Below are 10,068 nucleotides of genomic sequence, written 5' to 3'. Positions count from 1 at the left end.
TTACCACAACGATGACTGAAATAAAACAAAAATCAAATAGAGATCAATAACAAAATATGATAGGGAAAAATAATTCGCCTAAATTTTCTACAAGTTACCGAAAACGGCGCCAAAAAGTTGATATCACCGCAAGTGCACAGTTTTATCGTAGTAATAAAATATCAATCGCACATGGATTTCTTTCGTCGGACAGATGATTCTAGATCAAATTGTAGGATTGTCTTCAACAAGATGAATGATTCTAGAACAGATGAATACTGCAACCAGACTTAGCTAGATAGGATGGTCCCGGATTAGACTGGATGTAATCTTTTTCCATGTTGGTTTGTGTTGAGTTGGTTCTTCAGTAATCCATGTCAAGACGATGGACTTAGGTGTACTTTTTCTTTTGCTTCCAATAATGTTCTCCTAACTTGATAAAGATGAATGTTATCTAGTCAATACTTATAACCTACACACTTGAACACACTATCATTAGACATATTCTTCATTTTCTTTGTTCTCATCAATATATCAATTGCAAGATATTGTTTCTGAACCTTGTCAATTTAATTATTTATTTGAAATAGAAAATACAATCATACACCACCATAGGTCCATAACTATAACTATAATAAGTAATCATCGCTAGTTTAAATCCCAAAATGCAAGTTACACAATTGTATCGACAATGTTAAAGATTCACTATTTTCTCTATCTAGCACTTAATCGTGTGATAGTTATTCCATTATCAGAAGATGTTTGGCGTTTAGAAGAAGATTGTCCTTCAATCAATACCCTTTGAATTAAGAAACCAGGTTCTTTTGGTTCAGGTAAAGTACTTTCACTATCCAACATTGTAATCACATATTTCATGTTTGGCCTATCATTAGCATCATGTTGCACACATAATAGACCAATTTGGATACATCGTAAAGCTTCGTGCAGAAGACATGTTTCTCTTAAGCATTCATCAATCAAATTATGTGGAGTTCCTTCATTCCACAATCTCCAGGCCTAACACAAATCAATAAATTGTTATTTATTGCTTTAGCAAAGAAAAATCATTGATTAATATTTGTACTCACATGCCAAATAAGATTGTGATCACGTTCATGATAGGTAAGTGCTCTATTTTTCTTTCCGCTTATTATTTCAAGCAGTAATACACCAAAGCTAAATACATCTGATTTTATAGAGAATAATCCATGAATCACATATTCCGGTGCCATATAGCCGCTGAAAAGGAAACACATAAGAATCAATATAGTGATATATTTATGACTGTAAAATTTATGTTGTATAAGATACTTACTATGTACCAACAATTCTGCTTGTCTTCCCTTCAATTTGATCACCTCCACACATTCTAGCCAAGCCAAAATCTGAAATTTTCGGGTCCATTTCATTGTCTAATAAAATATTACTTGCCTTTACATCTCTGTGTATGATCCTTAATCTGGAATCTTGATGAAGATATTGAATTCCTCGAGCAATTGCATTCAAGATGTTAAAACGCAATGACCAACTTAACAATTTACTTTGAGTTGGATCTGTCAAGATAGTCCCGATGAATTGGTTAGATTTTTTTTTTCAATCCTATAAAAGAAGTCATTTTATTATGATAAGTATCTAACATTTTTAAAAAATTACAAACCAAAAAGAAATGAGTCAAGGCTTTTGTTTGGCATGTATTCGTAGAGTATGAGTCTTTCCTCTCCTTCAATGCAACAACCAATAACCTTAACAAGATTTCGATGTTGCAATTTAGCACACAATATGACTTCATTTTTAAATTCTTTCAATCCTTGCCCAAAATTTCCTGAAAGTCTTTTGACTGCAATTTCTTGTCCATCTAATAATGTACCCTGAGTTTCATAGTTGACAAAAAGTGAATTATAATAAAAATTCATTAGTTTACTTTTTGTCTTTATTACTAGACATGTTAGAAATGTACCTTGTATACCGGTCCAAAACCACCTTCACCGAGTTTATTGTTGATTGAGAAATTATCGGTGACCTTGATCATTGTATCTAGATCAAAGAAAGGAAGCTCAAAATCTTCATGTCCCGCTCCATCTTTTTCTTTTTTCCCTTTGAATGATTAAATGGGATCAATGACATTTGAAATTAGAAACTTAAATTTAGAAACAATCATAATATTTTTCATAAAATCATTTGGGAGTATTCATAAAAGTATATAAATTCCTTATTTGTAGGGTGAAAAATTATTATCCAATTCACTATGGATTAATATTTAAACAGAAATACATCACATTGATTTATTTCATAATGTAATTTTTTTTATTATATATCAAGAGGAAAGTTTTTTTTCTTAATTTTGATTTGAAATTTTTAATCAATATAATAACTTCCAATAATTAGTGTAATTGTATGTTGTTAGTGTTTAAGTTGGTTTTAACGTTGTTTGTAGTTTGTTATTTGTCTCACATTGCTCAAGTTATCAGGTTGTTTAGTGTATAAATATACTCGAGTATCCTCATTATTTGACCTACCTTTTGAGATGAGATCCAAACCTATTTAACATGGTATCAAAGCCTTATTAAATAATATGCTATTGATAATGTTCTATGAAACCCTAGCCAGCTTTGTTAACCTCTGTTATTCTCTCTCTCTTTCTCTCTCTCTCTCTCTATATATATATATATATATATATATATATATATATATATATATATATATATATATATATATATGTATATGTATATCCAAATTTTTTGACCATGTATCCTTTCTTAAGTAAGGTGTGATATAGTGTGTTTAGGTGATTAGGTTGGGAGCTTGTGTTACTGGGGGAGTTGAGGGGTGTTCTTAGCCTATTTCTATGCCATGGGAGGGGCTAACCTCTGTTGTTTTTTTTTTTGAGGAAACCTCTGTTGTTTGTTGGTCTCGCAAGCTATTGTGTGAATTTGATTAAATTCATCTTTTGGAAAATGTTTTTTTTTTTTGCAAGTCTCGCTCCTTTACAAGTGGGATATGGCCTCTCTTCTTTGTTGACACCTGTAAAGACTTGTGTGTTAGATAACACATGATATATGGGGCAATGTGGAACCGTTGAGCCAGCTTCGCTCTCTCCTCTCTCTACTAGTTTGATTCTTTATGATCGGAGATCCTTTTGGGAGGGAGTTGTTAGAGATTTTGGTGTTCTGTGGGTTTTGGATGTATTTTCTATGTCCTTTTCTCGCCTTTTTGTTGTTTTATTTATTGGTCTTGGATTTGAGTACTCCTTGCATTGCTATCATCAGACTATTGATTACTCCCTCCGTTTCATTTTAAGTATCGTTTAAGTAGTTTCTATTTAACTGCCGTTTTAGTATTTTAAAGGTACGATTGTCAATTATATCCTTTGTCAATTACTCTTATTTTTCTTTTCAATAAAACTAATTAATCCTACGTATTTAGAAAACTAAAGTTTGTTTGTTTTTAAACAAAATTTGTTTTTTTTTTCTAAAACAAAGTTTGTTTGTTTTTTTTAAAAACATAGTTTGTTTCTTGTTATCTTCAAATTTAAACAAAATTTTGTTACCTATAATAATGGTTCCATGAAGAGTAAAAATTCTATGAATAAAATGAGTAGTAATTGTTAAAAATTTCACTAAGAGAAGAAAAAATAAAAGACTCCACGAATAAGGAAGAAAGAGTGGAAAACTCATTGAAAATTGACTTAAAATAATTAAAGAGGTGTGGACAATATTTAGAAAATTGACAATTATTTATTATGAGAGAGAGAGAGATAACATGTTAAATTTATTGGAAAGAGAAAGTGTGTGAAAAAAATAAGAATTTATTGGTGGATTATAATAAAAAGAAAATGTGTAAAATTAAACTTCACTAAATTAGTGCTAATATTCTAAAAGACACTTAAAAATGAACGGACGGAGTAGCTTGTAATTACCCTTTTGACTAAAAATTCAATCAATTCATTTTTGGTTGATTTATATTTTTTTTATTATTAAATGTTTATCTTTTATCTTTAACTTACCTAAGACGTACACAAGTTTACAACCTAAATTCATAAAAAAATAAATGTAGCCATACAAACAACTTCAGATCAATACATATTAAACTAATTTTTTGAATCTTGATTCTAAGAATCTTACCTTTAAGCTTTGATTTGAATATATAAACGTAGGAGAATACCAATAGCATCACAAGCAACATTGAAACTGTGATCGAAACCGTCATGACAACTTTCTTCCCACGCCCATGTGCAAGACCTCCTGTATTTACAAGAAATGAGTCACTACACTAGTAATTTAATTCTTAAACAAAAACTAAAAACAATTGAAAAATGCTAATGAGTGCCCTAAAATAGTAAGTTTTTATAGAAACTTGTTAATTCCATCAAAAATAGAAATATTAGACATTTTCAATGAATAACAGGACACTCGTTAGTGGGACAATTCGAAATCATTTACCGAAATTTGAAGAATCAATGTCCATTCGAACATAGAGATCTTGACCACTACTTTGTGAAATTCTTAAATCAATAAGATCGCCAAACCAGATGGAACAACCACTAACTGCTCCATTTGCATCCAAGTATGTATAAGCTGTGCAAGAACAATTTTGTAAGCATTTGATCTTGCAATCGTTAAGTGTCATGTGTCGATTAATCCAAGAATTTGTAGTATTTGGAAATTTCATCCCAACAAATTTTTGAAATCCATCTTGGTTTTTGATCCCACAACTCCAATTTCCACTACGCACACATCCTTGTGTCCAGTCCATTGAATTCCATTGTTGCGGTGATTTTGGCTTAAATCCAAGTAAACATTGACACATTGGCGATCCATCAATGATGCATTGTCCATTTGCCCCACAAACATTGTAATAATCACAAGCATCCAATGGCGTGGTTTGGTAAACACTCCATGTTTTTGATTCAGGAACATAAAGGAGACGTTGTCGAACTGCTAGGGTTTGGTTGACAATCACTATAGAGATCACAAAACTATTCTTCAGCGTGTATCTATAATACACTTCATCTTCATTGTTAACAAATACAAAATCGTAAAGTGGATTAGGTTTAAATCCAACTACTCCACTTGAAAGAGCATTCCATGGTCCTGTCCTATGGATTTTAGTCGAGCCCTTCAATATTACGCTTTCTGGATTACTTGTAAGCACCATAACTAGAATTACATCTCCTGAAGATGGATCCTCTTCATTTTTCCAAGAAGTCATATTCCATACTAAACCCAATTTTCGATTCCATCCACACTTCATTCCAGCTAATAGTGTATCACAAGGATGGTCAAAGCCTTGCCACAAAAAACTTTCTTCATTGTTATCCTTCTCGTCTCTAAGTACTAAATTACCATTGTTCAAGAGCTGCACAACAGGACTTGAAGCTTTTCTTGATGCATTTGTTGACCAGACAATAGAGTCATTGTGGTTGAGAAGCACAAGGTTTCCATCTTGACTTATGATCAACTTGCTCGAATCGTCTTTTGTTGGATTGTTTCGATTTGCAACCCAAACCACTCTTCGAACGGGGATATTTTTGTACCATATTCCTACATAGCGGTTTGAGGACTTACCAGGTTTGAAGAAACCCATCTCAAAGGTTCCATCCTTAGAGACCAAAGTGCTGCCATCAGGAAATGAAGCAGACTTGGTAATGGTATCGGTTGCATAGGAAATATGAGACAATACAACAAGAACATTAATAATAATAATAATTAAAACATCGAGCATAGTTGGAAGAATGGCCATTTTATGGTGATTGGAGTACTAGTGTGGGAGTTTCATGTTTTATGAAAAAGAAAAGAAATGTTGGAGTTTCATGAATAAATTGCTCTTTTCCTCAACAAAAAAAAATGAATAAATTGCTCTTATTTAAATCCAACTGAAGTGTCACATGGATCTCACAACCTATGTGAGAGACGCTACCCTTAGTTCATATGGCCATTTACATCTAAATAAGTCAGCTTGATCGAGTCAAGATCTTCTACATTTTTTATCTTTTTTTTTTTAGTAGGGAAGTTTCTAAGATGCAAATACAATAATATAATAATTGGTGGTTATCATGTCAATTAATGAATATGATAAATTATGTGTTTTCATATTCATTAATTGACGTGTTAACATATCATTGAATGAATGTGTAAAATAATTATACATCAACAATACATACTTATTAAATTCTTGATTGAAAGGAGGTAAGGGGTGAAAATAGTTAATAAAGAGTGTTACATTTATCTTCCAAGCCGATTTTATAAATACTAGTTAAACTCAATTTAACAAGTTGATTTTGTAAACATGAATTAGATTCAATGAAATTATCACATATAGAATCAAAGTTTATCGAGTTCTAGTAACACATCAAAGTTTATCGATGCAACAAATTCAATTATGAATGAAGGGTGTATTGGAAAAAAAATCAAATTTTACAATGAAGAAATATTATCTTTTTTTTTTTTGAGAGAATGAAGAAATATTATCTAAAAAATAGTTTATAAAATTGACACGATCTCATATTATTAGTCCATTTTCTTTGTCCATAGATTTCTTCTGTGGAGGATAATCAATCATATTCAACCATTAAACATGTCAATCATATTGGAAGTGTAATCTTTATCTCTAGATCCAATCTATGTTCATCATTAACTGATTAAATTTTAGTTTTCCGAAGATTCCTTCCCTAAATGTAATCATATGTGGCTTGTCGAGAACTAAATGCTAGTTTCTCTTTCAATCGGGATTCAAATATTTTGATTTGTCTTATTGTTGGTGTCTAATATTCCTTCCAGCCCATTGATTTATTAGATCTTTTGTTTATTTTGAACTGATTGGCCAATGAATAAATGGGTCATTTGCTGCCCTGCCCTTCATAGAAGATGGGTAGAAGTTCCTACCACTTAATATTCTAACACTACAAAAACCTACTAAAAGCCATAATTGAAATCTTAGAGCGTGTAGTAAGGAGGGGCTGCTATTGACTTAACATTATTGCGTACTTCAAGATATTCTATAACACTATAAATGGGTCTTCTTATTTTTAAGGCCGTTGACATCTCAAATAATTGGTTCTAATTAAGGTTTTTGCATAACAAATAACAAATTAAGGTAATCTTAGTTGGCAAAGATTTAATTATAGTTTGTTAGATTTTTTGTTGGATTTTTTTTTTTTTTTTGACTTAGAGGATTAATGCAAGCGTTCCATGTCTTTTAAAAAATTGAAACAATTCCATAGTTTAAGGGAGGAAAGACTCCCCAAATTTCTTTCTATTCCATACATTCCGCACCTCTCCTTATAGAAAGGTAGATAGTTACATGAGTGGGTAACTAGCCACATGTACTAAATAGGTAATAACTATATTTTTTTTAAATTTGCTGGATTTCTAGCCAGCTAATAGCCCAGTTTGATAATATTTGTTTGGGAGTGATTTTTTGTTTTCCTTTGATAAATAGTCAAAAACACACGATAGTCAATATAAATTCACACATATAAATAGAGAAGTCTGAATTCAAAACCTAATTCAAATATTCGATCTAACAATTTTAACATTTTATCGGTTCAATTAGAACTTACGGTCTATTTAGGAGGAATTTTTCCACCCAAAATCATTTTGATTGTATGCATCTTATTTTTTTTAATTTTTTTATTGAATGTGTATTTTCAAACAAAATTATGAATTTTGTCTTTCGGAAATACACTTTGATATTTCTCTTTTTTTATTTTTTGGTGCAAACCCTTTGAAATTTCTTTTACAAATGTAGAATGACAAAGTTGATTTCCATTTCTTTAGGGTTTCATTCACGGTCGTCTTCTATTATTAGCTAAAGTCCAATCTAAACATTTGAGAGTTTTCCATGCATCCATGCAATGCAACATAATTAATGAAAAATTTCTCAACTTTCATTCTAAGCTCTCCATGCCTACATGGCATTCTCTTATCAATCCTCCAATTTTCAAAAAAAAAAATAAAAATATAAAGAAATAAACAAAATATTACAATTATTCCTATTAACAAATAAGTAATTTTTCAATGACGTTGATTATCCTAAACCTAGCCAACATAGTAAAGGCATATGGCCCTAACAAAACTATACGGAGTAGAGGTTGTGTGAATTGTGAACATCCATATCCAATTTGGAGATAAATGAAAAGCAATGTCGTATAGAAGAAATTGCACAAGTGATCTTGAAGTGGAAATGAATCAAGTAAACAGTTTTTAATCAACATTCAAAATGAATAAGTATTAAAATCAATTCGTATCGCAATTATTCACGTTTTCTTTTTTCATGTGAACTAAGAAAAAGATAGTGAAAATATATGTTGTTTTTGGATTTCCAAACTGTTAAATTTGAATTTCCAAATTCTATCATCTACCGAAGTTGTTACTAGGTTGAGTCACGACCAGGTCGCTCTCTTTAAGACGTTTCGTGGCACTACCCAAAGTTGTGCAAGGTAGACTATCAACCACGCCGCCTCCAGGATAAAACAAGCCCAGCTACAACTGTTCGATTAACTACTGCACTGTAGAAAAATCGTTCGAGAATTACACCCTCAAAATATGGCTCAATCGTTTGATCGAAGCCACTCGATACGGTACGTAACCGCTCTATTCGAAACCGTTCAAATTAATATGGTATTATTACCATTCTATTATGGTGCTGAGACCACTCAAATATGGTGTTACCACCATTCTAACTTCTCCAAAACATGAATATGGCACTACGACCACTCAAATATGGTGATACCACCATTTCTCCTTAAAATTATTAAAATAATATATATACTGTTAAGATCATTCTTTAATATGATCTTAATAGTACTCTATATTCCGAAGAATCATATATTATCGAAGGGAATATGAACTTAAGACCAAGGGACTATGGTCTTAAGAACACTCTTAATACCGAAGGGACAGAAAGGAGTAGAAGCAGAAGAAACTTGTTAAAAAACAAGTCGGAGGGAGAAGAGAGGAAAAAACACAGGAAGCATCGACTGTGAATTTTCGGTGCAAAGAATCAAATGGGGCGAGCTCTCCTTTTATAGGCAGAGTTACTTGGGGATTAAGTTTGCTTAATCCTTAAGCAAACGCGTTTTACGCGTGACTTGGGGATTAAGTTTGCTTAATCCTCAAGCAAACGTGTTTTCTTAATTGGAAATATCCGGAAGCTTCTGGATACGGGTTTGGATCGGGTCGGAATGTAACACATCAATTTGTTACGCGTAACGCTTTCGTATAATGAAAAATTAATTAATTAATTAATTAATTTAACATTTTAAAGTGACAAAAAAATATATATCAATTTTTTTAAGCGTTCACCCGTTCACAAAATTGGGTACCCCAAGGGCACACCCTTAGAGGTCACTTTTCCCATATATAAACACTTACTAGTTGGGGTGACCCTTCAATGTGGGACATTTTTAAGTCACACCCACACACTAGTTTTTTCATAGTGTTTTTCTTTCCAATTTTCTTCACTAGAATTAACTAGTGTTCCAACAATCCCCCACTTGACTTCAAAATGGTTTCGAGAAATAACGTAAAACGTTTCCATAAGATTTGCTAATATACAAAGGTGTCGCCAACAACTTGAACCTTAACATAGTGGAAGATATTCTGATTTAACAAGAGTTGCTTACAGCATTGAACTCTATCTCAGACATAGAATCCACACACAAACCTTTTCATAGGTGTATTCTAAAAGCCCGTGCGTTTTAAGGCCCTGCACGTGTATCTTGGTTTTAACGAATGCTCTAGGAATTCTGCCTCTAAATTCCATAGGATTGGCCTAAGTTCCACATTCGTATAGGTGAGTCTATCAAGGGTACTCCTGTAGCTGTGTACCCCACTCAACATAGAGTATAGATCTCATTAAGAGTTACTATTACCTCATCCTTCTTTCGCTGCAGGATCATGCTTTCTATATTCTTTCTCTCATAGCATGTTCTACCACTTCATGACTTGTTTTTACCCATTGAACCTATTTCTTGGGATCTCCAGTCATGTAGGTCGGGTTACCATCACTTGTGGGCTATAGGCATTAGTCCTATCCTACTGGATGTTTCTTGGACTTTCTCTCTATTAAGTCCTTTCGTCAAAGGATCAG

General features: G+C 32.2%; 1 protein-coding gene across 1 annotated transcript; it reads right to left on the bottom strand.

The window, feature by feature from the left end:
- Positions 1 to 527: 527 nt before the first annotated feature.
- On the bottom strand, positions 528 to 5,918 carry LOC146922932 (G-type lectin S-receptor-like serine/threonine-protein kinase At4g27290). Its single transcript, XM_085715709.1, has 7 exons — positions 4,419 to 5,918; positions 4,101 to 4,220; positions 1,937 to 2,073; positions 1,637 to 1,847; positions 1,295 to 1,532; positions 1,068 to 1,218; positions 528 to 996 (listed from the first exon to the last, which is right to left on the bottom strand). Exons 1-7 carry the CDS (start codon positions 5,716 to 5,718, stop codon positions 694 to 696), a joined length of 2,460 nt encoding a protein of 819 aa, XP_085571835.1. The 5' UTR covers positions 5,719 to 5,918; the 3' UTR covers positions 528 to 693.
- Positions 5,919 to 10,068: the final 4,150 nt, after the last annotated feature.

The sequence above is a fragment of the Medicago sativa genome, chromosome 5, assembly GCF_051527215.1.
Source record: "Medicago sativa cultivar Bolivia chromosome 5, Bolivia_mono, whole genome shotgun sequence".
Taxonomy (NCBI): domain Eukaryota; kingdom Viridiplantae; phylum Streptophyta; class Magnoliopsida; order Fabales; family Fabaceae; genus Medicago; species Medicago sativa.
Note: the sequence above shows the minus strand (reverse complement) of the source record. Positions and strands in the feature narration are given on the sequence as shown.

Excerpts from the sequence above, each read along its gene's own strand:
- LOC146922932 (XM_085715709.1), bottom strand. The coding sequence starts at position 5,718 with ATGGCCATTCTTCCAACTATGCTCGATGTTTTAATTATTATTATTATT. Across the intron at positions 2,074-4,100 it reads ATTCAAATCAAAGCTTAAAG|GGAAAAAAGAAAAAGATGGA; the intron begins GTAAGATTCTTA and ends AATCATTCAAAG. Across the intron at positions 1,219-1,294 it reads AGCAGAATTGTTGGTACATA|CGGCTATATGGCACCGGAAT; the intron begins GTAAGTATCTTA and ends TTTCCTTTTCAG.